At 39.3% G+C, this 27,603-nt stretch overlaps 1 protein-coding gene and 1 long non-coding RNA gene across 2 annotated transcripts in view; one reads left to right on the top strand and one right to left on the bottom strand.

Annotated features, from left to right (window-relative positions):
* Positions 1–27,416, top strand: si:ch211-71m22.5. Its single transcript, NM_001442515.1, is given in 10 exon segments — positions 1–223; positions 4,484–4,521; positions 7,427–7,477; positions 9,696–9,752; positions 10,142–10,227; positions 16,561–16,603; positions 16,684–16,904; positions 17,026–17,187; positions 23,238–23,399; positions 23,703–27,416. Coding segments are annotated over 9 exon segments (834 nt in total). The 5' UTR covers positions 1–223; positions 4,484–4,508; the 3' UTR covers positions 23,742–27,416.
* The window catches only part of LOC147846208 (uncharacterized), a 14,077-nt gene continuing 3,920 nt past the window's right edge, over positions 17,447–27,603 (bottom strand). Inside the window, exons 3-6 of the long non-coding RNA XR_015478246.1 lie at positions 19,298–19,524; positions 18,943–19,159; positions 17,855–18,795; positions 17,447–17,706 (exon numbers count right to left, since the gene is read on the bottom strand). This is a non-coding gene — a long non-coding RNA (uncharacterized LOC147846208). The remainder of the gene's footprint in view (positions 17,707–17,854; positions 18,796–18,942; positions 19,160–19,297; positions 19,525–27,603) is intronic.

The following is a 27,603-nucleotide window of genomic DNA, read 5'->3' as shown; positions in this document are numbered from 1 at the left end:
AGTAGTATGGTATTCTCCAGGGGTGTAGAGTGTCACTGGTGCCTTGATACTTTACAATATGTCAAACAAAGGAGTTTGCATGCCAGTGCCTTTTTAATTCTGGAGGTGCAATTTCAATGAACGCAACAGCAATAACAGTGAACGCTGAGAGACAATGAGAACAGAAAGATCCTTGAGATGATGGAATATTCAACGTGTTTACGAGCAGACATCATCTAATCTGGTGAGTACCTGCATGAACGTTTATGAACGTAAATGTGATGCGCGGATCATATGTCGTATTGTTCAGAAATGCTTTATTCATACAGAACTTAATGCATGGATAAAGGTAAACAAAAAGTATAAAGAAAGAATTCTCTGCTTAAAATGCTGCTGGCCATTTTACATCAAACATGATTATATGGTATTATATGAAATTGAACACCTGTGTTTATTGCAGGTCATTTATTATACATTGTTCAGCATAAATAAGTACACCCCTCACAGGTCTGTCTTTTAAATGAATGTTTTAAAGGATGCTTCACGATAGCATTTTTCATGCACTGTAAAACCCAACAGTCAACTTTATCAAATGAAATGAGTGTAGTTAACTCAAAATGTACTAAAAGTTAATTCTACTCATTTGAAAAGAGTTTTGAACGTAGTGTTAAAGGCAATGAGTTAATTAAATACCTCATTACTTATTTTACTGTGCTCAAATTGCTTCGTTTACTCAAATTGGTTAAGTTCATGTAACAGGATTATTTCGGCATATTGATTTCACCATATTTTCCTTCCTACTTACTTTTCATATAAAATTGTTTTGTGTTCATAATATAAATGTAAAGAGTCTGTAAAGTGACAGTGGTTTCACGACTCATACCACGCGGTCTCTCCCAGTCATTGGGTCTCAGCTTGGCAGATCTGTCTTGCCTTAAAGGTGCAGTAGGTGATTTGCCAAAATGCTAACCGCTTAGCATATTATCTTTGGACAGGTGGGAGGGTCTGTGATTCAAAGCCACACCCTGAAATCGCGAGCGTGCGCACCGCGTCACAACAGTAGACAGACAACCCACTAGTTCATGTCATTCGCCAGTCAGTTAGTGGCAGCGACGTGCAGGAATTACATTTATTACTTTGCCACACTTACATGCTATTTGAAAGCGAATATTCAGAGTAGCATGGTAAACAGTATAGGAAGGCTGTCATTGATCAAAAATGACCCAATGTGAATATAAAAGCAACTTCAGCTCAGTAAAGCAGGTTAGGCGGAATAGCGCTATTTACTGATGCTTTGTTGTTAAACTAAATATAAATCTACATTATAGATGCTGTCAAAGGACCTTATGAAACTGAAAATAATCACATCAATCTTTCACCAGGAGATTTCAGTGGCTGAACAACACGTCTGTGCATATAAGTCATTCATAACACAACACAATCTAACATAAGCTTAGCCTGACTAAGTTTTAAAACAACATTACCTGTCTAACAGTAATACTTCAGCCATGGTGTCGTCCTTACTCGGGCAAATTATACTCGCGCCTGGCTTTACAGTAATCGGCCTGAGCTCGTCTGTCCTTCGGGGCCTCTGGCTCCGACTCGGCATCGGCTAGCTCGCACGCATGCGTTTGTGATGCAGACGGGCACGCGCTAATGGCGGATCTGCGTGAACAGATGCGCAGAAGTCCGAATGTACATATGCTGACAGACAGTCTGACCTGCTTATCGGAATTATGGGAGATGTCGGTTCGACTCTATTTAATTGGATGAAATTTTTTTTGTTTTATGCTTTACCCAGAATATAAAAATACATTTAAACACATTTAGATCATTTACTGTAATCATTACTATTGGACTGTGAAGAGACTTTCAACCAGCGCAACAAAAAATGTTTCTGAAGACAATCACCTACTGCACCTTTAAAGGGTCACGAAACACCAAAACACATTTTTTGAGCTGTTGACAGTCGTATATGTGTCCCACACTGCTAAAAACACTATTAGGACACCTATATTTTACTAAAAAGTGTAAATTGGTTGTTTTTGCGTTATTTCAAGCAAATTCGTACTTCCGGTTTGAAACTAATTTTTGAAGCTGCGTCACGGTCATGACATAATAGCGTTGTATTCCAGCGTGCAGACTGGACGTCTGTGCCAGAGTGTGTCTTATTACGTCTTACAGTGTGATGCATTAATGCATGAGTAAAGCTTGGTTCAAACCAATCAGCGCGCTCTATTGTGCAACTTCATTAATATTCATTACTGTCACAGTGTTTAGACGACAGAGACGCCACGTTGTGTTGGCAAAACAAGCGTGAAGTGTTGCTTTTATAGTTTGCTGCCGTTAAGTTTTGTTTTCATTTTCTCTCTGTGAGAGCGCAGCTGGCGTCACGTGTGGATTAACAGTGTACGTGACGCGCGACAACAATAACTTACGTGTCTAAGGAGGATTATTGTTTACCTGAGAGCTGTTCTCATCTGCAAACGCTGAGATCCGGATTCGCTTGTAGTCTCCTCTAAATAAAGACGCGGCTCTAGTTGCTGTGGATTGTCCTGTATACAGATTTGGTAAGTGAGCGACCAGTGCTCTTTGTTTATTCAGTTCGTATTTTATTTGTATCAAACAAACTATTGCACCGAGTGTAAACAAGTTAGCACTACAACCAAACTATAACCTCGTGTTGGATTTTGTGACCAGAATAACACACGCGGCTTTCTGACGCTACCTGCCGTGTGCATCTAAGTTTCCGGGAAATGTTGAGTTTTTTTTTTCTCTCATTCGCCGTGCGGTATTAAACATTGCATGAAAAATACACGCTTAGAGCAGATCCTCGAATCAAATATCACATTTGTCGCGAGGGGCATGAATGAATTCCCTGAATGAAAGAGCCAAACTGCAGTTAAAGTTCACCATTTAATAATTTGGCAAATAATTCGACTACAGATGTCCATGTAAACAGTCACTTTGTCCCCTGTGTGGGTGTGTGTTTTGACTCTGAAATTCAGCGCGCCCAAATAGACACTCCCACACCAAGCCTCTTTTCTTCCTCCGACACTCACCCCTAAACAGAGCTGGGAACGCCCACTTTTCTGTCTTCTTCCAAAGTAGAGGTGTGAAAACACCCTGCTGAAACGAGGGGGTTTCATGGCCCTTTAAGAAAGCATGTGCTCTCATGAATAATTAAGAAGCAGGATCTTTTCATAGGAGAAGAAAACTCTGCCATGAATAATAAAGAAAAACCGATGCATCATCACTACACTTGCAAATTCGTGCTGTAGGCTAGTTTTTTTTTCGGAATAACTGCACAATTGTTGAAGATATTTATACATGTATACATAGAAAAAGGTTTAAACAATGATTCACAAAAATGCATGGCTTGTCCTGCAGGTGCCCTTGTATGTTCAGATCATCAGAGCATAATTTCAAGCAGTCTAGCCACTACACAAACACATCCCAAGATGTAACAGAATAGGCCTACATTCACACCTTTCCGCCAAGTACAATGACACCCTCAGCAATATCACTGAATGAGGACATGAATAATTTAAGCTTCTCACAGTTTTGATCGCTGTTTAATTGATGTCTTAAACATTTGCAGATAGGTTAAACCAGTGGTTCTGAACTGGTTTGGCCATGGGGCCCACATTTTTAAATGGTCATCAACCGGCCGCCCAAATTTTTAGGACTATAATATAATTTTAGGAATTATAATTAATTTGTATTTATTTATTACATACACAAGTCGTGACAGATAAATCATAAGAAAATCACCAAGGCTTACAAATAAACAATATTTTATTATTGTCATTTAACAAATTGTCTCACATTATAAAAAATATTACAAAATAAAAAAAACGACAAATGTTTGGTTTCTAAAAGTGCTCTTGTGAGAGCACATCACTATGTATGACACACTGAGGTTTTAAGCCTTTTTTGTCATCAATATATGTAAATCCATACTTTACATATTCGGGGTCGTACTTGCGCTTTGACATATTTGTTGCTATAATTAAATGAAATCAAACGGTACAGTCATCGCTCGCGCATTTCAAAATAAAAGTCTTATTTAAGCGAAATAGGTTAAAAATGAAACATTTGTTGTTTTTTTGACCACACACTCTGCGACCCACTAAAAATGTTCCCGCGACCCACTTTTGGGTTGCAACCTACCAGTTAAGAAACACTGGGTTAAACCATTATAGGGGTAACGGCTAGCTTTTTTTAGTAGGCCTACTTCTGACATTTAAAGGTTCATTGAATCTGAATAGACTAGTTGCTATTGTGGAAACTCTGAACACAGGCCCATAGCCAGAGGGGTTCAGGTGGTTTAAAAGACCCACCATCTTCCCACAGACAAAAGTGCAAATTTGCCATATACATGAGCTCATTTGTTCTATTTTGACTGTTATCCCTTTTACCAAGCTGGCTATGGGTCTATAATACCTACTGGAAACTCACAATGAATGAAAAAATAAATGTTTTCTGTTTTTTTTTTTTTCAGTACCGAGGAGCATTGCGTTCTCATCATGTTTTTGCAAGGTAAGGGATTTAAAAGTGATTAAATGTGCTTTTGACAAGGCTGTCTAGAAACCTTGATTCTAATTGGTCAATCATGACATTCCAAAATATGTTATTCGAAGAGCCATAGAGAGTTGCAACAATGGAGGCCCAAAATGTTTGACTATCACATGATTTATGTAGACTCAAATAGTTCCAGGAACTTTGTGGTTAATTTAAATAATGTAAAATAATGTTAAAACATAAACAATCTTAAATTTAAAAATCTTTGTCCCTTTCAAAAGTGCAAAACCAACCGTCTTCAGCTGTAACTTGTATTTGTTTCACACCACAAACGCAAGCAGAGCGTAAGCAGCGCATGTGAAGAGCGTATGGAGAGCAGAAGCAGCATGCAGGCGTTTGCCTTCTACACTGACTGTGTCTGTAGTGCGTAGCTCACTGGTAGCTGCTGCTCGAATCAATCTATCACTCTCTATTCTATCTAGTTACCTATCTACAAATTAAAGTGATCCTAAAAAACTGGATGCTTCTCAAGCTCTATGAGGAGTGTCATTCATGCATTTTATAGGTTCAGGACACCCTGGAGAATTTTTTTTTATATATTAACAGATTTGTGTGTGTTGAGCATCAGTTAAGACAATGTTAGCACCTGTCAGCTTTAATTGTAGGGAAAACTGGATAATTTTGAGCTTTTGTAAGCTAATTTCAGCTTCCGGGTTTAAAATGATTTTTGGGGAGGGATCAAAATCGGCGACGTAGCGAAGTACCGCAAGTGCAATGATGACGCGTCGGTTTCTCATTATTATTCAAAGCGGAGCCGGCTGCTTAATTATTCATGAGAGCATGACAGCACGCGCTTTCCGAAGGCAAGGCAGACGCAGACCTGCCAGACCAGTGCCAAACTCAAGCTGTGAGACACGGACCCACGGGCACGCAGTATTCGTTTATGAAGGCTCGTATGTGTTTGTTTCCATGATCCACGGGGTTTGTTGCATGTTTTTCCCCGCGATCCTGTCAGGGCCGATCATACAGCAAAGCTTTGTGTGTGATTCAAGCATTTTTGTTGGGAGAGCAGCACGAGAATTGGAGAATGGTGGATGTTGTCTTGCATCAGGAGTTCATTTACATTCAGACACATCACTGTGCTGCTGTGTTTGCTTAAATCCTCCAGATTACCAGCTGGACTAATGGTTAAAATAGACCTGCTCCACTGAGTATGCATTTAGATCTATGATTCAGACCCGGGGATTGAGGGAGAAGTCCTCATTTATAGTGTTTACATGAACACACTTATCTTTATAATGATATAAATTGTGGTTGTCTGTATATGAAATTACGAATAACAAATGTAGCAGGGCATTAAATTACTGTTTATTTCTTTGCATTTTAACTTTGTAAACTATAAACTCATGAGTTTCCTCACGGTTTGTCTCAATTTGTGAGCTAACTGACATCAACAGTTGTTCGCTCACGTTCTCCCCTGCTGGCCACGCCCACTCCTGCCTGAAGCTCGCGGAGCTCCACGCCCATTAATCATGCATCTTTTGAAAAAATTCTGAAGTAGACTTTAACCAAAAGTGGGGGGTGACATGGCCCTTTAAGGTGCACTCGGTCAGAAGACAAATGCCTGTGATACTGTGTCATTTTTTTTTAATTGTCAGGATGATGTAGACCTATAGTTATAATAATATTTATACAATATCGTTATAATGATATTTATACATGATCAAACTAGTCTGCAACTTATTAAGCAAAGCTAATACTAAAATTGTTTTAAATTTGGCTTTGTAGTTCCGGCCCAAATAAATATTTGTTGCCGTTTTTAATAGTTTAAGTTAGTTTAATTGACTATATAAAAATCAGTAGATATTATTGATGCATTTATTGTGTAAAATAGCTACTTTTTACTGTCATTCAATATGTTTTTGGTCATTATCCATGCACTGTCACTTTAATTGAGAATGAGCAGCTCGCCGAAAATAGACCCAGTGCCGAAAATTCTTGCACCTTGCACTGGTGTGCTGCTTCCGCGTGCAGTATGAAAGCTCTGCTAACATAGACGTCAAAAAAAACACGCACTGCTCATGCTCTGCTCACGCTTGCGGTGTGAAACAGGCTTATGCTAACACAGGCTCATTTTGTGTTATGAATATACACTCACCTGCCATTTCATTAGGTACACCTGTCCAGCTTGTTACGCAAATATCTAATCAGCCATTCACATAGCAGCAACTCACAGCATTTGGGCATGTAGACATGGTCAAGACGATCTGCTGCAGTTTAAATCAAGCATTAGAATGGGGATGAAAGGTGATTTAAGTGACTTTGAACGTGGCATGGTTGTTGGTGCCATGAAAGGCAACAGTAACTCAAATAACCACTAGTTGCAACTGAGGTCTGCAGAAGAGCATTTCTGAACACACAACACATCCAACCTTGAGGCCAGGGGTGGCCAACCCTGTTCCTGGAGAGCCACCTTCCTGCAGATTTCAGTTGCTACCCTGATCAAACACACCTGAACCAATAAATTACAGATTATTATTAATTACAAAAATAATTACAGGCAGGTGTGCTTGATATGGGTTGCAACTGAAATCTGCAGGAAAGTGGCTCTCCAGGAACAGGGTTGGCCACCCCTGCTTGAGGCGGATAGGCAACAGCAGAAAAAGACCACACTGGGTGCTGGGGGGTGAGTTAGGACGAATCTAAGGGCCCATACATTTAGGGGAGCCCCTGAGACATTATCAAGGGCCCGTGCCGAACCTCCCCCCGCTCTTCACTTTTAGACTTTTAGACTTTTATTTTAAATGATGACATTTCTTTCTTTCTTTCTTTCTTTCTTTCTTTCTTTCTTTCTTTCTTTCTTTCTTTCTTTCTTTCTTTCTTTCTTTCTTTCTTTCATTCTTTCATTCTTTCTTGCTTGTAGGTCAGACAGAAGGTGTAAATGCTCCTGGAGTCAATGTGCCCATGCCCCCTGGTGAGAGTTTAGCTTCACTTTCAGCTATGCAAATTTTTACACTTCAAATTTTCCCTGTCCTAGCAAGTGTGTACTTGCATTTAAACATATAATACTAAATTTTAGTGCCGTTAAACTCATAAAAAAGACATAGGGCTCTATTTTGACGGTCCATGCGCAAAGTGCAAAGCGCAGGGCGCAAACGCATTCAGGGCATGTCAGAATCCACTTTTGCTAATATAAGAACGGAAAAATCCGCTTTGCGTTGTGGCGCATGGTCTAAAACGGTTGAGATTATTTTATTTATAAGTTATGGGTGTGTTTTTGAGAATAAACCAATCAGAGTCTCATCTACCATTCCCTTTCTAAATTCAGTTCTAATTTCCAGCAAACTAATAAATGATCAATAATACCAAAGTGTGGTCAAAAAACTGAGTTATATCCTAAAACACATGCTGTGCCCCATTTGGTCTAAAACCTGACAGGTGGGCAAATATAAGGTTGTTATTTATAAAACAAATATAAATAGCATATAATAAATGATAACATTATACAAAAGCAAATTGTAATGAATGAACTTAAAAAGCCTACCGAGAAGAAGAAGGCATGAAGGCAGTAGTTTTTATATTTATGTAGGCTAGAAAATAATATGTTTTGTAATATTTTAATCCTTTATATTTATATCATATATATCCGTATTATATTCTATATATATTCCTAATATTTTTTATTCAAATGTAAAGATATTTGCGTAATGCTCTACATCTTGTGTGTATTAAGCAGTTCGTAAGCGAGACTATTATAGTTTCTTAAAATAGCAACACACCAGCAATACACTTCAACCAGTGGCGTAGCGGACGGGCCCGCAGGGCATGCACCGCGGGGGGGCCCCGCGTGATTAGGGGGCCCCACGTCATCGCGATTTTTAATAATTGAAAATCCAGGAACCGCAATAATCAAACTCTTGGGAACAACTGTGGTCGGAACCAACGTTTACAGGTCTGTGTTCCCTGAACTCCGCTCAAGCGGTGGACTACTTCATTCTGATTGCTTGCCGCCGAACCGCGTCATAGCCAATGAAGACGCGCCGCTGTTTCTCGCCGCCGGTTCTCGTTAAAAAATGAATGACTTCTGGCTACTTTGACACTTTTTCCACTTTCGGTTTGTGATCGCTCCTCAGTTTGTGAAGGATTCCCCGCGTTGTCACGCCACCCCGCCTCCTTTCCCCGCTCCTCAATTTGTGACACAGATATATACACTAGACAAATGTCATTCAACCGCACTAGTCAGGACAGTGTTATTACGTGAAGATGCTGGACTTAAGCGCTGTCTACGAGTGTAGTAGCGAGCAAACAAAGAAAACAAAGCACAAAGGCAGAACATTTCATAGGATTAAGTTTTTTACGTTTTTGTATGTTTTGAAATTTGTGCTAATCAGGTCACGTTATTGATAATAATAGCTATAGTCACTTACTGCATTCACCATAAGGCAAAGTAGCACCAACTCGCACTAAATACTCAGTTTATGCTAGTTTTGTTGAATAAATCAGCAAACAATGCAAAAGAAATATGACAAAGAGATGCTGCGGTGCCAGAAATTTGTATTATTGTCGGCTAACGAACGAGTCGTTCATAACGGAGATTCATTCACAAACGAGTCGCTCCCTCCGTCAGTATGAGAAGTGAAAGCAGGAGAGGAGCTGTATTTCAGCACATGATTAGATCAAATTTAACAGGGAGAGTGAATAGTACATTTCCATAAACACAAACACAAGCTTTTTGTCAGGAATGCCCGTGCGATAAGTGATCCATCAATGTAGAAAAGTGATGTCAAATAAAAATTTTCATAATAAAAAAAAATTATGAGAGGCCCCGTCGGTGATCCCTGCAGGGGGGCCTCCGCATTTTGCGCTACGCCACTGACTTCAACACGCCTCCCTTTTAAGACCAGAACGCCTATGGGCGCACATATTAGCCCAAAGGCATTTGCTATTTAAACAGCGTGGTGCAAAACGTCAAAACGACTCTTGACTCTTGAAACTAGCAAACAACAATTGCGTTGCGCCTTGTGCCACATTGCGCCGGATGTATGATAGGGCCCATACACTTTACAAAGTGTATATAACATTTATTAAAGATTTTTTTTTATTGTCTTTAACTTGATGTTAAAAGTTAACTAAACAGTTACACTTACAGATGTCTGATCATCAGTTTATCAAATGTTCTCTTTCTTTCATAGTGTATACCATTGGTCATCCTCCTGGAGTAAATGAGGTTTACACTACACCACCAACAGGTAAGAAATGTATCTGCAAATATTGAGGTAAAACTATTTTTTTTTTTGTATTTGTGAAGTTTTTGTATTGTTTTCTTCTGATTCATGACAAAATAATACAAACACATATTACAAACAATCACTGGTAGGCCTACTAAATGTAAAGCCAGGATGTAAACAGTGGTTACTACGGACAAAAGTACAATATTACAAAAAGAACCTGCTGAGTAATTTTAAACTGTGTTATAAGACATTATCAAATTAGACCTAAAGTCTTCCCACACTGGGATACATACAGGGACCCCTGCTTTGTCCTTATTATGTAATTTGTAAAGTAAAACATTTTTTTAAATTTAATTTATGAATAATATGTTGGTAGAGTGTTATACTAACCGCATTCTCTGCTGCAGGTTATGTGGCGCCTCAGGTACCGGCAGTTATGCCAGTCTTGGACAGACCCATGGGCTGTCCTGTTGGTCTAGAGTACCTAACCCAGGTGATTAACATGAATCATGGTTTCAGTGAAGTGAGCCGTTCATCTCTCACTACAATATTTATTTCATGCACTGTATATACTGTATATATATAATTGAAATCAGAATTATGAGCCCCCCTGTTTATTTTTTCCTCAATTTCTGTTTAACTGAGAGATTTTTTCAACACAATTCTAATCATGTTAGTTTAATTAACTCATTTCTAATAACTGATTTATTTGATCTATGATGACAGTGACTAGATATTTTACAAGACACTTTTACAAAGCTTAAAGTGAAATTTAAAATCTTACCTATAGATTAATTAGGTTAACTAGGCAGGTTGGGGTATTTAGGGAAGTTATTGTATAACCATGGTTTGTTCTGTAGACTATCGAAAAAAAATATAGCTTAAAGGGGCTAATAATTTGGACGTTAAAATGGTTCAGAAAAAATTAAAACCTGCTTTTATTCTTGCCAAAATAAAACAAATTAGACTTTCTCCAGAAGAAAACATATTATCATACATACTGTGAAAATTCCCTTGCTCTGTTAAACATGATTTAGGAAATATTTAAAAGAGAAATTCGAAGGGGGGCTAATAATTCTGACTTCAACTGTATATAAAAACCTACACGTTTTGGCAAAGAAATGCGTAAGTTTTTTAAGGATTAGCCATGTGAATAAGCAAGCAATCTAGTGTTGTTTTCAGTCATCATGGCCAGTTCAGTGTTGATTCCAGTCCTCAAGCACAGTCAAGTGTTCGCTCCAGTCCCGAGCATAAAAATGAAAAGCCTAAAGGTAAAATATACAAAGTAAAATAGATTCTAAAGGTAAAATATCAAAAATGGACACCAGCCAGCAAGTTCCAACTAGACAATTTGAAAGCGTAAAACCAAAACCAATGTAAATCACAAAATACAAAAAATTTACATCCCTAATTTGTCAGGATTAAGTAAACACACTCACACGCGCTCTCACACATGATGTGCACGTTAGCATGTAAGCACATCCAGTTTTATCAACCCGAGTCAAAAAGTGATTAATTTTTTTGCGGAGGTCTTTAATTCCATGTTTCTTTTTTAGAATTGTCAATGACTTTTAACTTTATTGGTTGAAGTGTGTGGAATCAACCAACCTAAACTCCTTCTCATTTAACCAACACACTGCTACTCTTGTTTTGTTTCGTTTTGTGTAGAAGTTTAGTCACTGTTTCTCTGCCAGTTCTTTTCCTGTGTTTAGTTCTTGATTTTCCGTTGATTTTCTGAGCTTCCTTGTTTATCTTAGTAGTTGCCCTTGTTTGTTGTCATGGTTATTCATTAGGTCCACCTTCTTCCTAGTCTTCCTCCTGTGCATAAATACAGAAATTGTTGTAATCTCTTTTAAGAGCCAGCAGGTACTATGTATGCACATGTTTGTTAGTTTTATTCCATTGGGTGGTTGCACAGTCAGAGTCAAGTGATGGCCATGCTTCCCTAGGAACTTTAGGCATTGGACTGTAAGCAAATAGAAATTCATTCCCATTTCATTTGGCATGGATGGATGATTAGGATTTCAACACCCAGTGGTGGTATGAGGACATTCTCCTGTTGCAACGTGATACCGGTGCATCTGCGCACGCAAAAGCTGCTACCTGGAAGAATTGTTCTGGACTACCTTCCAAAGCTGTTGAGTCTGATGCCGATTTCAGACTGCATGATTTTATGATTTTAGCTCCGATTTTGACTCGCTGACAGGTTTTGAGAAACTGCAGACAAATGCCTGAAATCACAAGTAAATCATTGCCTGTTCACATGAGTGACAGTCACACAGTGTGAACTATCAAAGACACGATCTGAGAGAATCATCGATGAGTCGCCAACCCCATCAGACATTTTGCAAGCTAAATGCTGTGTGAAATGTTGTCAGATTGAAAATAACATCGACTATTACCTACAGCCAACGAGAGAGCAACATCCAATAGTATGGGTAGCTGCAGGCCCGCGGGAGACTAGGGGGGAAATTTAGTGCGTCTTTTGGTCTATTTGGACCCAAGAAATAGAGGAAAAACTAGTGGTAATTTTGCAGAAGCATCTGCGATGCAGTGGCGCAGTGGGTAGTGCTGTTGCCTCACAGCTAGAAGGTCGCTGCATCGCTGGTTCGATCCTTGGCTCAGTTGGCCTTTTTTATGTGGAGTTTGCATCATGTTCTCCCTGCATTTGCTTGGGCTTCCTCCGGGTGCTCCGGTTTCCCCCACAGTTCAAAGACATGCAGTACAGTTGAATTGGGTAGGCTAAATTGTCTGTAGTGTATGAGTGTGTGTGTGTGTGGATGTTTCCAAGAGATGAGTTGTGGCTGGAAAGGCATCCACTGAGTAAAAATGTGCTGGATAAGTTGGCGGTTCATTCCGCGGTGGCAACCCCGGATTAATAAAGGGACTAAGCCGACAAGAAAACGAATGAATGAATGGATCCGCATGTGTTTGATGTGTCATTTGAGCAATTTCACAACTGAATTGAATAAGAAAAAAAGTTGTTTCCACAGTAGCTTCCAGGGATCAATTGTGGCTTTCTAAGGGCTAGCCTTGGACCAAAGTGTATGACCTAGGATTTGGAGGGGTGAAAGCAAAGTTGAGTTTGCCTGAGCCAGCCCATTTTGCTAGTTTTGCAGTCATGCACAAACATTAAGTTCATGCAGATTGTACTGGTCAGCTGAAGATATCAGAGCTCTCCTGAGCATTTGGAAGAAGGCTGAACTGAACTGGGTGTACTTAAGGTGGAATTTTTTGTAATGGGTCCCTGGAGGACATTTTTGTTTTGAGCCAAGTTTACCTACTCTAGGCATTACCTACTCTATCCCTGATGTAGCTAGCAATCTAGTGTTGTTTCCAGTTGTAAAGTCCAGTTCAGTGTTGACTCTAATCCTTGAGCCCAATCAAGTGTTGGTTCCAGTCCCCGAGCCTACACTACTGCTGTTTTCAGTCCCCGAGCCAAGTCCAGTGTTGGCTCCAGTTCATGAGCCTAGTCCAGTGTGGGCTTTAGCCCCAGAGTGCTCACCATTGTGGGCTCCAGCCCCAGAGCCCCTGCCAGTAATAGCTTCAATCCAAGAGTGGCAGCCAGTATTGATTTCTACCTGTTGGCACAACCTAAGCTCCTCGCCCTGCTGGTCCCAGTTCTGGCAACACGCAAGCTCCTCATCATACCAGCCTCAGTTCCTAGACCTGCTGACAATGCCCAAGCTTCCATCCCTGCAAGTCCCAGCTTAAACTTCCAGCCCCACTGATTCCAGCCCAAACTTCCAATCATGCATATCCCAGCCTGGTGTCTAGCCCAGTTGCCTCCAGTTCAGTTCCCAAGTTCCTTGACCTTATTCTACCCTGCCCCCACTCCAAACCGTATACTTGATGGCATGAGGATGTGCCTGTTCAGTTGATTCAGTTGTGTCTTAGTCCTCTATTTCTTTTCCCACCTGAATAAGTGTTTCTTATGTAACTTGTGTTTTGACCCCAGGACCTGTTTCAGTTTGATTAGTTTGTGTATTTTGTTTCTGTGTTACCTATTGCTTGGTGTCTAGTCTGGTCTTTCCGTTGGCCCGGTATCTCTATTCTTATCCCAAGTTTATGTGTATGTATTTCTATTTTTTTTGATAAGTTTGTTTATACTTTATCCTACATCTGCTCCTCATTTATTTCTCCAGAAATGTCTCCATCATTCATAACGCTGACATACTTTAGCTACTTCCCAATTTTATATTACAAATCTCAAGGGATTGTAGAGAGCAAGGCTTTTGTATGGACTCTATATAGAAAGAGTGTTATTTGTCTGTTCTGAAGTGGGTGTAGGGTAATCATTCCTTTGAAATGTAAACATCCCTTTATCTAGATGTTTTCAGAGTAAACAGATATCTGGCACTTCCTGGGTAATAAAGGGCATTCTGATCTCTGGCACACTGGTGCATGTTTGGAGAGGGAATTGATAATTTTGTGTTAAATATAATTTGTTTGATCCACCTCCGTCTTTAGAGGGGTTATCTCATTCTTAACCCTTGAGGTTTTTAAAACTTTTGCTTCTTTTAATAAAAACTGATCTCAAGAGTAGCTTTCATTATCATGGTGAACTGTTGAATAAAAATTATAGGTCACAGACTTTTTGGTTCTCTAATAAAAGTATTAAAATCCATTTGGTTAATGTAAAGACATTGTTTCAGTGATGTGTTACACTCGAATAGGAATAACTGAAAAAAGGCTGTTAGATTGTGAGAAAATAATGCATTATTATATACTACATACAAATAAAAACGAACATTGATTTAAAACAGACAGCAGCATTTTAGAATGAAAACGGCCTCTACAGCGTTTTCAAAACGCTCCGTTTTCGGCGCTCGAGAACTCCGGCGTAGTGTGGACGGATGGCGTAACCGTAGCAAAACTTATGCATTTTCAAGCTAAAACGCATTAGTGTAAACGGAGCCTAAGAAAAAAGATCATATCTCCCCTGTCCTCGCCTCATTGCACTGGCTTCCTTAAAATTTCAGAGATGATTTTAAAATCTTTCTTTTGACATATAAAGCAAAAAACATATAAATGTCAGCAAGCTTATTAGGTCATATACAGCTTGTAGACCATTAAGGTCCCATGATCAGTTTCTTTTGTCGATCCATCCATCAATTTCCTTTTCTTACATTTTTAATACAAGTTTTATTTTATTTTATTTTATTAAATATTTTATCTCATTGTAAAGAACTTTGGATCAACTACGGTTGTATAAAGCTGTGCTCTATAAATAAAGTTTGCCTTGCCTTGCAGCCACGACTTTTTTCAGATTTTTTTCAGATGTCTCCATTTTCCCTTATCCACACTGACATGAAGCAAAAACATTTTAAAACAAAAAACGGCCTCCTCAGCGTTTCCAAAACGTTCTCAAAAACCAGTGTAGACTGAAAGCATAACCGTGGCAAAACTTTTGCGTTTTAAAAGTAAAACTTTTAAACTTGTAAACAAGGCCCTAGACACATGCACTCAACAGAGCTAGTGACGTCACTGTGAGGGGTAAGGTTAGGGAGAGGGTTTGGTGTGCACATTAAAACATTACAAGTAGTCTGCAGCCAGACCCTTCTCCTTTAAATACCTCAAAGTCACTGATGCTAATCAAGGACCTGGTGATTAAAAACTCACAAATCCTGTTCAACTGGTCTACTAACCTTACAGTTTTCACTGATTTGCAAGATGGGCGATGTTCTAAAATGAATGAAAGACTCCGATAGCAGGTTGTCCAGATGAGTCATCTTTGATTTGATTTATGGAAAATTGCATCTATACAATGTCACTAACTCATTTAAATCCCACAGAAAGACTGGTCTTCGATGAAAGACAAATGCTTGAGAGGACATGATAATGCAGAGGATCTCAATGTCCGACTGGTTCAACATAAAAATTTGAACAGCCCACAGTTTAGTAACCAAACCTCTCATCGGCAGAGTGAATGCAACTGTTTATCATAAGCTCCTTCAACAAATTGCAGTTCCCTCCCTGTGTTCACCATGCAACAAGCCATCCCTAGTAGCAAAGAATTCTGGCCCAGATTTGGCATAAAGCTGGCACAGCAGGCATTCATCCGGCACTGGCATACAGCATGTGGGCCAAACATGGCCCGGGTTTGGCAGAGGTGGCACCGTCTTTAAGGCAGCACACAAGATTTGGGCCAGATGAAAAACGTAGTATTTGGCCCAGATTTAAAAATTTGATAAGTGGGCCATTTGAGTTTGGCCAGTTTTGACCCACATTTAAAATACACTAAAATCATTTTTGAGTAAAGAAAAAAAATTCTACCAATCAGGTCACTTTGAGAAAAAGCGTGCCCATAGTGTGCCTAAAGCGCATCACTCCATGGGTTTATCAATTTCATTGCAATCGTGACACACCAACCTATCTGGCCCAGTTCAGGCCCAGTTATGAGTTATTAACTTGGCTGAGACTTGGCCCAGGTATGGTCCATGTTTGGCCCTTGTCTGGAAGCCAGATTTGGTCCAGTCATGTACCGTAATTCACTGCGGCATGTGGGCCAAGCAAAACCTGATTGTGTGGGCCAGAGCTGGGCCAGAGAAATTTTGCTATGTGGGATGTTTATACAGGAAAATGGACCCCCGGTCAAACAGCAAAACAGATTTGCAGTTCCATGAAGTTGAAAACACTAAAATAATCAGATGGGTTGTCTAGAGTTCTGATTTAAACCTGATTGGAAATGTCTGGTTGTTGCAGATTTACTAGAGTCAATGAAATCAATAGCCTGTATAGAGTTTATTTTGTTCTCCACTCTATGTAAACATAAAAACAAACCCACTATATATCAAGATATAACAATACACCCTGCTTATCACAGGTTGACCAGCTTCTAGTTCATCAGAAAGTGGAACTAATGGAAGGTAATCTTTGTTCACTGATTGCTGAAGAAACACCTTTTAATTCCTGGTATATGAACACAGATGTTCTCTTTCCCTTACAGTACTCATGGGATGGGAGACCAATAATCAATATGTGGTGAAAAACAGTTTAGGGCAGCAGGTGTTTTTTGCCGCTGAGGAGAGCCATTATTGCAGTCGTATGTTTTGTGGATCTGTGCGTTCCTTCCTGCTTCATATCCAGGATAACATGGGACAGGAAGTGATGACTTTATCTCGTCCTCTTAAGTGCAGTAGTTGCTTCTTCCCTTGCTGTCTTCAAGAGGTACATCACACAACACCACTATGCATGTTTTGATTCTTGTGCTTTGCACCCACATACCAAAACTGTAATAATTACCTATTTTTTCTGTCTTACTGTGTTAATAATGTCTTATATATTTCAGCTGGAGGTTCATACCCCTTCAGGCAGCCCTCTTGGTTATGTTACACAAAGCTGGCATCCTTATCTGCCAAAGTTTATCATTCATAATGAGAGAAAAGAACCAGTTCTGAAGATTTTGGGACCGTTTTGTGACTGCAAATGTTGTTCTGATGTTAATTTTGAGGTATGGTGCATCAATTATTCAATATGATATCACAGAAGTAGCACTGTGATATGGCTAATGCCATCTCATGCCAATTCGTAACTTTTTGATTAGTGGCTAATTTAGTGACGGTTGGGTCTATGGCTGGGGTTTGGGTGCATGGCTCCTTTTAAAAATGTTACATTTTATATGACTAAAATTGTATGAATGCATGTGAATTAGTCACTGTGACAAAGTTAGATGGCCTTCTGGCCATCAGGAAGGAGGCGGAGAACCAACAAACTTTTAAATAATCTATTTATGAAAACAATAAATCAATAAATCAAATAAATCAAGCAAAAGTAAAACATAAAGTGTCCAGGCCTTCCTGGTCTTCCACGGCTGTCTCTCCTCCTACTTTTATAGTCCAGAGCTTCTCCGTGAGACTTAAGACCGGTGTGCGGTGCAGGTGCTTCTCATTGTCACACAAGCACTGGCCTCATTTCGTTCCCATGAATCTCTGCCCCGCCCACTCACCACGTGTTCCCACACCTGCGATACCTGTTAATAGGGCGAGAGGAAGGGAGGGGTAAAAAAAAGAGGAGAGACAAGACAGATAGAGGTGTTCTCCAGACATGTTGCCACTTGGTCCTCAACCAGCTTAGAGATCTAATTTCCAGCAGGAAGCCCTGTGAAGCAATCTATCTACCTATCAATCTTCTGGTGTCCGGCGATGGTTGTTCTGGATGTCGACACTTCTTGAAACAATGAGAAGCACCTGTGTCGCACACCAACCTTATTTCATTCCCATGGCTCTCGGCCCCGCCCACTCATCACGAGTTCCCGCACCCGCGAGACCTGAAAAACAGGCCGAGAGGAAAGGAGATGGAAAAAAGAGGATAGACAGAAACAACATAGAGAGAAGAGAGAGGACAAGAAAAAAATTGGAGTTCGGTTCTCCAGGCACATTGCCACTCGGTCCTGGGAGCCCTGTGAAGGAATCCATCCACCCGTCCGTCTTCTAGTGTCCAGCGACGGATCTTTCGGCTAATGACACATATTGTCTCCTGCTCTGTTCCCATTCTGTTGGATGGAAGCAGGCTTCAGCATCCAAGCAGACAGCAGTGATTCCCCGGCCTTTCTGGGATGGCTCCTTACAGTTCTTTCGCACGCAGTGGTGAGAACCACATCACCCCCCCCACCCCCACCCCCCCCCCAGCTTTCTCCTCCACTTAGGGTTAATTCCCTCCCTCTCAGCAGCAAGGGCATCTGAACAACATGTCCCTCCTTCTTCCAGGTTTCAGCACCACTGCAACAAAGTTAGATGGCCATCTGGCCAATGGCAAGAAGGAAGTGGAGAACTGATAAACTTTTAAATAATCCATTAATTAAAAAAATAAAACAAACAAATTGCAGCTTTTTACAAAGTCTGCCATCAAACTGAAAGCAAAAGTAAAACATGAAGTGTCCAGGTCTGGTCCTCTCTTGTCTTCCACTGCTGTCTCTCCTTCTTTCATAGTGCAGAGCTCCCCCGTAGGACTCGAGACCGGTGTGCAGATGCTTTTCATTGTCACTCAAGGCCTGACCTTCGTTTCGTTTCTACAGCTCTTTGCCTTGCTTACTCACTATTAGTTCCCACACTTGCGAGACCTGGGAAAAGGGGCCAGAGGAAAGGTAATGGAAAAAAAGAGAAGAGACAGAAGCAACAGAGAGAGGGAAAAAATGAGGTTTGGTACTCCAAACACATTGCCACTCTGTCCTCAACCAGTTGAGAGATCTAATGATGTGATGCGAGACCTGTAAAGGAAACTATCCACCCATCTGGTTCTTCCGGCTGGCGGCATTTCTTGTCTCCTGCTACGCTCCTGCTTTGGTGGACAGCTGCAGGCTTCGGCATCCTGACAGACAGCAGTGACTCCCCCGTGCTTCTCATTGTCACTCAAGCACTGGCCTTATTTTGTTCCTATAGCTCTCTGTCCCACCCAGTCACCATGAGTTTCCACAACTGTGAGACCTGGAGAAATGGGACGAGAGGAAAGAAGATAAATAAAGAGAAAAGAGACAGAAGACAGAGAGAGGGGAGACAGAGAGAGGGGAGAGAAGGAAAATAATGGGGGTTGGTTCTCCAGACACATTGTCATTCAGTCCTCACCCAGCTGAGAGATCCGACGCCAAGCTGGGAGACCTGTGAAGAAATCCATCTAACTGTCCGTCTTCTGGTGTCCAGCGATGGTTCTTCCGGCTGGCGACACTTCTTGTCTCCTGCTCCGCTCCTGATTGAGTGACAATGAGAAGCACCTGCGCTTCACACCAGCTTCATTCCATTCCAACGGCTCTCAGCCTTGCCCACTTGCTATGAGTTCCTTCACTCCCGAGATCCTGGGAAATAAAGCGAGAGGAAAGGAGAGAAACTGAGAAAAAAAGAGAGACCGTTCATTCGGCTGCTTCTCAAGCATCGCTCACTCAAGCACTGCCGTCATTCCATTCCCATGGGTCTTTGCACTCTCCCCAGCCACTAAACTGACAAAATAGTAAAATAGTTCTGTTTCCTTATGAGATATGGATCTATAGGCAGCACAGTTGTGATTGGTTTGTAGGTAATTACAGCAGAGCTGATATACAACCATATTGCAGTGCTGCTTGTGTGATATTGCATTTATACAACAGCAATCAATAAATCAACTTCTGTTAAAAATCAACAGATCAATCAATAAATCACAGAGTTCTGTCTTGTCCGCATCCATGAATTCACCAACATTTAGCCATTAAAAGAAAAAGCAAACACTTAATTACTATACAATATAACTACATACAATAATACAGTATAGGAGAGGTGGTGTGATTTACCTTATTTTCTGTATAGGTTATAATTGTCTGCTGAGGAAAGAAAAGTTTCCTTTGGCGAATTCCTAAATATAAGGGCTTAAAGGAATAGTTCACCCAAAAATGTAAATTACTCCATAATTTACTCACCCCCCTCCAGCCATTCTTATTGTACTTGACTTCCTTCTTTCAGACAAACACAGTCAAATTAGTTTAATTTTTTTTATTCTGGCGCTTCCATGGTATAATGTATAATGGTGTTGGGTAGGGGGCAACTTTTTTAAAATTCCAAAGTGCATAAATCCATTGTAAAACTAACCCATACACCACCAGGGCATTAGCAGATGTTTTATGAAGCAGATCGATATGCTTCTGTAACATTTTAAATTTATAAATTACAACCTCAAATCACTCAAAAATCAATTATGTGGTTCATCATACACAGTGTTTGTCAAAATATAATAAGTTTATCCATCTGCTTGGCAATCAAAGAGTCTAGAACAATGTTGATAATCCCAGCTCTCAAACAATCAGATTCAAGAACTAGAAAGAATTGTTCAACAAGTTCAAGAGCAATAGAGAGGAGGAACTATGATTTTAATTTAAATGAAAATTTATATATGGAAGCAAGTTAGCATTTTAGCAGTTCCAGTTTCCTCGTTTCCAGTTTCCAGTTTTTTTAATGGGATTTTGGTTAAATTGTTTAAAAAGGTTTGTGGCAAACACAAACTCAAGATACTGTCACGTTTTATTCTACAAGATAAAACATGCCAGTTACATTTTACTCTTGATGTTTTAAATCGGTTATGCTTCTTTAAAAAGAAACTTGCTATCAAGTTGCTAAATGGGACAACAGGCGGTGTCGAAGACATTGTACATCATCGAGCTGAACTGGTCTGGAATGCAGCTCAGTTGCGTTGGGCATTTGGATTTGTCTGTTCATTTATTAATTTCCATTTCGACTTAGTCCCTTTATTAATCTGGGGTCGCCACAGCAGAATGAACCGCCAACTTATCCAGCATATGTTTTACGCAGCGGATGCCCTTCCAGTTGCAACCCATCTCTGTGAACACCCATAGGCCTATATTCATTCACACACATACACTACATACAATTTCGCTTACCCATTTCACCTGTATCGCATGTCTTTGGACTTGTGGGGGAAACCGAAGCACCCGGAGGAAACCCACACTAACGCGGGGAGAACATGCAAACTTCACACATAAATGCCAACTGACCCAGCTGAGGCTCGTACCAGCGACCTTTTTGCTGTGAGGCAACAGCACTAAAAACTGCACCACCGCGTTTCAGATTCGTCTGTTATTGAAGCACTTTCATGAATAGTATTTTAGTTTGTAGTATTTTTCTAATTGGGAATTCATATTGTGTAGATAATGCCTTCACTTGTAGAAACTGTCAAGACAGATTAATTTGTTGATCCTTTATTTTAATTAAACAATATTATGGAGATACAGCTTACCAGTGCAGCCTGTCTCTTTCCTGCTCTCAGTAATGCAAACATGTGACTAACTGTGTAAGAAATACAGACAAATTAACTGTCATTTTAACATGATCAATTGATTTTTCATAGTTTTTTTTTCTTCATCTGAACACATTTAACTCTTTCACAACTGCAATATTTACACTTATCCTTAAAATGTATAGCATATGTGACTGTATTTCGCTGTACTTTGTTATTCTCTATCCATGATGGAACTTGCAGGCATATAGATTTGTCCCTCACGCCTCATTTCTGTCGTCTGTTTCTAAGGTAAGCGGGCTGTGTGCACGCAAGCGATACACTTATTTAAATATGTCTCACGATAATACTATGTAGGCACATTTATACATACAGTTTTAAAACTTTTACAACAACCTTAAAGCAAAACAAAATATATTTCCTACAAAAAACTATCCAAAAGGCACATAGGTCTACGTGTTCTTGCGTATTTATTTGTTTATAATATATAGTGTGGATTATAATATAATAAACAGAGAGATTAACTCTTTCTCATGGACCACATTTTTAAAAATAAGCTTGAAAAGTTGTCTGTAGCAGGGTGGTGCTGACGTCACAGGCGAGCGCCCCGAGGGCACTGTAGTCCGTTTATAGCCTAATGTTACCTTTTCAATTCTTGCATTTGCATTTAAGATCCAAAAGTGCTCAAAGATGTATTTTCATGTGATCATTATTTGGTTGGACAAAAAGTGTAAGTGTAATGAACTGTGTTTGAACACTGAGTTTACTATTTACAATTTTCGAAAAGCCTATGGGAAAATCCTATGGGGATTTTATGGAGGGAACCAGTTTTTGCTAGCAGCCGATTAGCCTACAAGGTGGCGTCATAGTTTCTCCACTCTGTTGGAAAAAAAAAATTGTAAGGACACATTTAGTGCCTACTCACACTATGCCATCAGAACGGTGCCCAGGCCTGTTTACCGCATCGTTTGAGAAGTGCGAGTTCTCTAAATCAGGCTCAGGCAGGTTCACTTGGCCAGCCCTGGTCCAGTTAGAAGAGGTGTGCCAGGGCACGGTTCACTTTGGCGCAGTACGCTTGTGTGTGAGTGCAAAACGCGCCTAAGCCCGAAACTGAAATCGAGACGTGACTTTTAAGGGACTGTTTCATATGTATTTAATAATCATTCTTACCGTTCAATGAATGCAAACTTTCATAGTTTATTAAAGCCGCAAACCCCTGACTGCACAACAGCTGCACCTTCAGCAAACCTCCTAATTCCTGCAGCACGAGGACTTTATGATTGTTTAAGAGCGTCGAAAGTGGCTGATCTGTTCGGCAAAATATTTAACTGTGTGACACTGCATGTCAAACGACATAACAGATATAGCTAAAGAAATCTCCACTGTGCTGAGCGAGAGCGCTTCTCTACTGAACAGCGCGTCATCGATGACATAAGTGTGCCCAGGCCCGAATGTAATGTGACTGCTGGTTGTCGGGGGAGATGGGAGGGGGGACAAGCATGCTTTGGCCCGGTTTAAGACTACTGTACACTGTGTGAGCACACCCTTACTTGATCAAATGTGTACAGGCATTTAGATTGTTTCAAAACATTGGTGTCAAATATTTTTTTCAGTGCATCATATAATCTTGATTTTGGAATATTACTTTATTATATATTATATACAACATGTTATGTCCCCTGCTATGAATGTCATGTGTTTCAATTGGTTTACAAATTAATGTTCTCCATTTTATGTCTATCTGATGCTCATCCAACATTCAAACTCCATATTCTTATTTTCTGTCAGGTAATGTCACTGGATGAATCCTCAGTGATTGGTCGAATTAGCAAACAGTGGTCGGGATTTGAGGCAGAAGCTTTTACGGATGCAGACAACTTTGGCCTACAATTTCCAATGGATTTGGATGTGAAAATAAAAGCAGTTATATTGGGAGCCTGCTTTCTTATCGTAAGTAATATGTGCTCTGGATTAAATACATATATGGATTAATATATGTTATACTTTATAGTGTTGTTTTTTCAAACCATTCCAAATCCCTTGCGATTTAGAAGCAAAGATGTGTTCTGTGTGAATGAGGCCTAACAAACGTATACATTTTATTAATACTGTTGAAAATATTTAATTTTATACAGTAAAGTAAAATATATATGGTAGAGCTTTCTACTTAAAGTTAAATTTAGGTTCTTTATATATCATATGTAATGCATACATGATGGATAACATTGTCCTTTTTTCATATTTGATTTACAGGATTTCATGTTTTTTGAGCACACTCAAAAACAAGAGTGAAACCATCCTGACGATTTCATCCCCATTTGATTACATTGTCTTTTATTTTAAAGGTGCCATATGCATTGATTTAATAAGTTCAATTGTTCTCTGGTGTCTGTATGGTAGGTATTCAATTCAATTCAATTCAGCTTTATTTGTACAGCGCTTTTACAATGTAGATTGTGTCAAAGCAGCTTTACATAAGTGGTCATAGTAACTGGATCAGGGTAGTTCAGATTTTAGTGTTTAAGTTCAGTTCAGTTTAGCTCAGTTAAGTGTGGTTTGAAGTCATTATTGAGTGTCCAAACACTGAAGAGCAAATTCATCAATGAGTAGTTTTTCAGCGACAGCGGAGAGGGAAAAAAAAACTTCACCAATAGGAGAGTGAATAAAAAAAACCTTGAGAGAACCAGACTCTCCTCTCCCCCATGACCACCACAACAGCTGCTCAGGATACGGCCTGGTCCCGGATATGGACATCTTGGGATCATCTTGTCGCTGGTCTTGGGTCCAATCAGTGACTCCGCATAATCTGAGGACCTCGGGATGAGGATCCCCAGGTGGAAATGGAGAATAACGGGAATAATTAGCGTAGCTGCTTTTCATAGTGTATATAAACAAGATGTAGAAACTTGTGTGGAAACCCGCTAAGTGAGGTCTTTAATCTAGTTTTGAACTGAAAGAGTGTGTCTGAGCCTCGGATGTTATCGGCTATTCCAAAGTGTAGGAGCCATAAAGGAGAAGGCTCTACCTCCCTTACTCGACTTTGCTATTCTAGGTACTACCAGAAGCCCTGAGTTTTGAGATCTTAAAGAGCGAGCTGGATTGTAGCGAGACAGAAGGTTGTTTAGATAAACAGGAGCTAGATTATTTAGGGCTTTATAGGTGAGAAGTAGGTATGTGGTTCAAAATTCTCCCAGAATTCTCTTTGTAACACCCCTAGAATCAGAAGCTTCATATTGACCATATTTGGATCAGTCAAGAATATTAATGAGCTTCGCTCTCTCACACTCACACACATGCACAACATGATGTACTCTAAAATAAACATGTGCAAAATAATCATACTTAATATGTCAGAAATATTTTATTTAGAGTAGAGATGCCTTGTTTAATCTTTTGAACTTTAGGTTAATTTTACCTAGATGGAGTGAGTGAGCTATCTAATATAAACCACCAGAGTAACCTATTTTGCTCCCTAGTTGTGTTTTAATTATGTTCAACAAATGTTTTAGTTAAACATGTCTAAAAAGACAGAGATTTATTTAGAGTTGTATTTTAAGGCTATAATGTGGATGAAAACACAGACAGGAGTTCAGATAAACAGATGTTTCTTGTTTATTAGTGCTTTTTCACTAAATGGCAGTAAGAGCTGAGCAATATGGTGCATAAACATGCATTAAACAGCAGTGTGTTCGTTGCCTCCTTACAAACATATGAGGAAAATTTCACAATCACGATAAGTGAACAAAAGATGCAATTAAACATACCTTATGCCTCTTGGTGCTAAATTTCTAATCCAAATATTCTACATTTTGCATTCTGACGAGCTGTAAACTGATGGCTGGTAAAAAAAAAAAAAACATATCCTACGTCCCAATTCGCATACTATCCATTCTAAATAGTATTTAAAAATAGAATTAGTATGTCCCAAATCGTAGTATGTGAAAAAGAGTATGCCAAAGGTTCCTGGATGGTTTTCCATTTCCGGTAAAACATTTGTGTTGAACCGTCCCTGCTCTAACTGCTGATATTGCCCACAGTACACTGGGTGCTGGACATGATTTTGATTAGACTACAAACGCAGATGAAAAGTGTAAATAAACCTCAAACATGATGGACGTGCGAGACCAGTCATCAAGTAGAGAGGCTTTGGTAAAGATGTTTGTATGACTGTTAATCAATATCTAGCCAACTGGAACATGTTTAAAATCGTGTTTTCTGTGTTATATTTCATCTGCAACATACGGTGGCCGGGAAGTGCAAAGCAACATTACAAAGTGTAAAACGCTTTTACGAAGCTCAAGACAAATTTACATTTTAGAAAACATTTTACCTATCATAAAACACAATTACATAGGAAAAACGATTTTACCAAGGACAAAACAAAATTCCATTTTAGAAAAAAAACTAACAAGACGCAAAACACTTTTACCAGTCCCGAAACAAATTTACAATGACAGATTCTTTATGGAAAGGGAATGTACCACACAATGGAAGTGACGCGGAATGTACCACACACCGGAAAATATCAGCTCATGTCTGACTTTGTAGAAACATGCTAACACGAGTCCAAAAGCACAGGTTAACATGAATCTACAACTTTAAAAAACCTGGCTTGACCAACTGTGATAAAACATAGTTTTGGGTTGCAGCTGGAAGGGCATCCGCTGCGTAAAACATATATGCTGGTAGCAGTTCATTCCTCTGTGGCGACCTCTGAAATAGAGCCTAAGTCAATGGAAAATTAATGAATGAATAATCTCACAAGGAAACATTTTGTCCAGGGCTGGGGCACGCATATTAATGATTCCATGATTCTGATGATGAACAGTCAAAACACCTAAAGCACATGCAGATGTTGAGGGCGTGCTAAAGAATAGCCCTATGTGCAACTGATTTGTGTTCTGCTAGGCCTGTTTTTTACAGGGGTTTTACACTCGCAATTTGCCTGTCTGAGGCTCATGGTATGACCATTTTTATGTACTGAACTCTAATAATTTTACTACTATATATGCCTATTATATTTTCTTGTTAGGGCACTTTGAAATACAAATGCTGTCCAGTTTTGTCTTTTGAACTTTTAAGTAAAAGCTTATGTGGATTGTTATTAGTTCCCCAGTTATATTTAGTTATCTATCTCACCATCACCAACAGTTCCGCTAGTGTCCACTTCTTTTTAATGCTTTAAATGTAGCACAGTGTGAACTTTGTCTTACATCCTCTTTTGAAAGAAAGGTGTGTCACAATGAACCTTTGTATTATGTCAGCTCTATAAAAAAAATGAATGTGTAACTAATCCATGATGTAAAACTCAGCATTCTTAATGTGTTGTATCTAGGCATTGCTGAAGGTCACACTTTGTGACATACCGTTGAGGTCAGAATTATTAGCCCCCCTTTGAATTACTATTATTTTTTAAAAATATTGACGATGTTTAACAGAGCAAGGAAATTTTCACAGTATGTCAGATAATATTTTTTCTTGTGGAGAAAGTCTTATTTGTTTTATTTCGGATAAAATAAAAGCAGTTTTTATTTTTTTAAAAACCATTTTAAGGTCAAAATTATTAGCCTCTTTAAGCTATATTTTTTCGATAGCCAACAGAACGTCATCCTTATACAATAACTTGCCTAATTACCCTTACCTGCCTAGATAACCTAATTAACCTAGTTAAGCCTTTACATGTCACTTTAAGCTGTATAGAAGTGTCTTGAAAAATATCTAGTCAAATATTATTTACTGTCATCATGGCAAATATAAAATAATTTAGTTATTAGAAATGAGTTATTAAATCTATTGTGTTTAGAAATGTGTTGAAAAAAATCTGCTCTCCGTTAAACATAAATTGGGAAAAAAAATAAACATTGAGACTATTCAGGGGGGCTAATAATTAGACTTCAACTGTATCATTGTCTGGGCTTGTAGCACACAAGTTATATTTGTAACAGGTCTGTAATAAATAAAGCAAACTGTATTTTAAAAAAAGCTGTATTTTATTTTACTCATTGCAATGACATGGATGCTTGTTGCTGCCAAGAAAAAGTTAATCAGATGTTTTTTATTTCGTGGTTCTGACCTCACATTAAAGTGTTTATGTGGTAATTTAGACATTTGTGTCATAATTGTAAGTAGAAAATATTCTGAATTAAAATTAGAT

This window comes from Danio rerio, chromosome 2, assembly GCF_052040795.2.
Source record: "Danio rerio strain M-AB ecotype USA chromosome 2, GRCz13ab, whole genome shotgun sequence".
NCBI lineage: Eukaryota > Metazoa > Chordata > Actinopteri > Cypriniformes > Danionidae > Danio > Danio rerio.
This window is presented reverse-complemented; position numbering and strand designations above follow the sequence as displayed.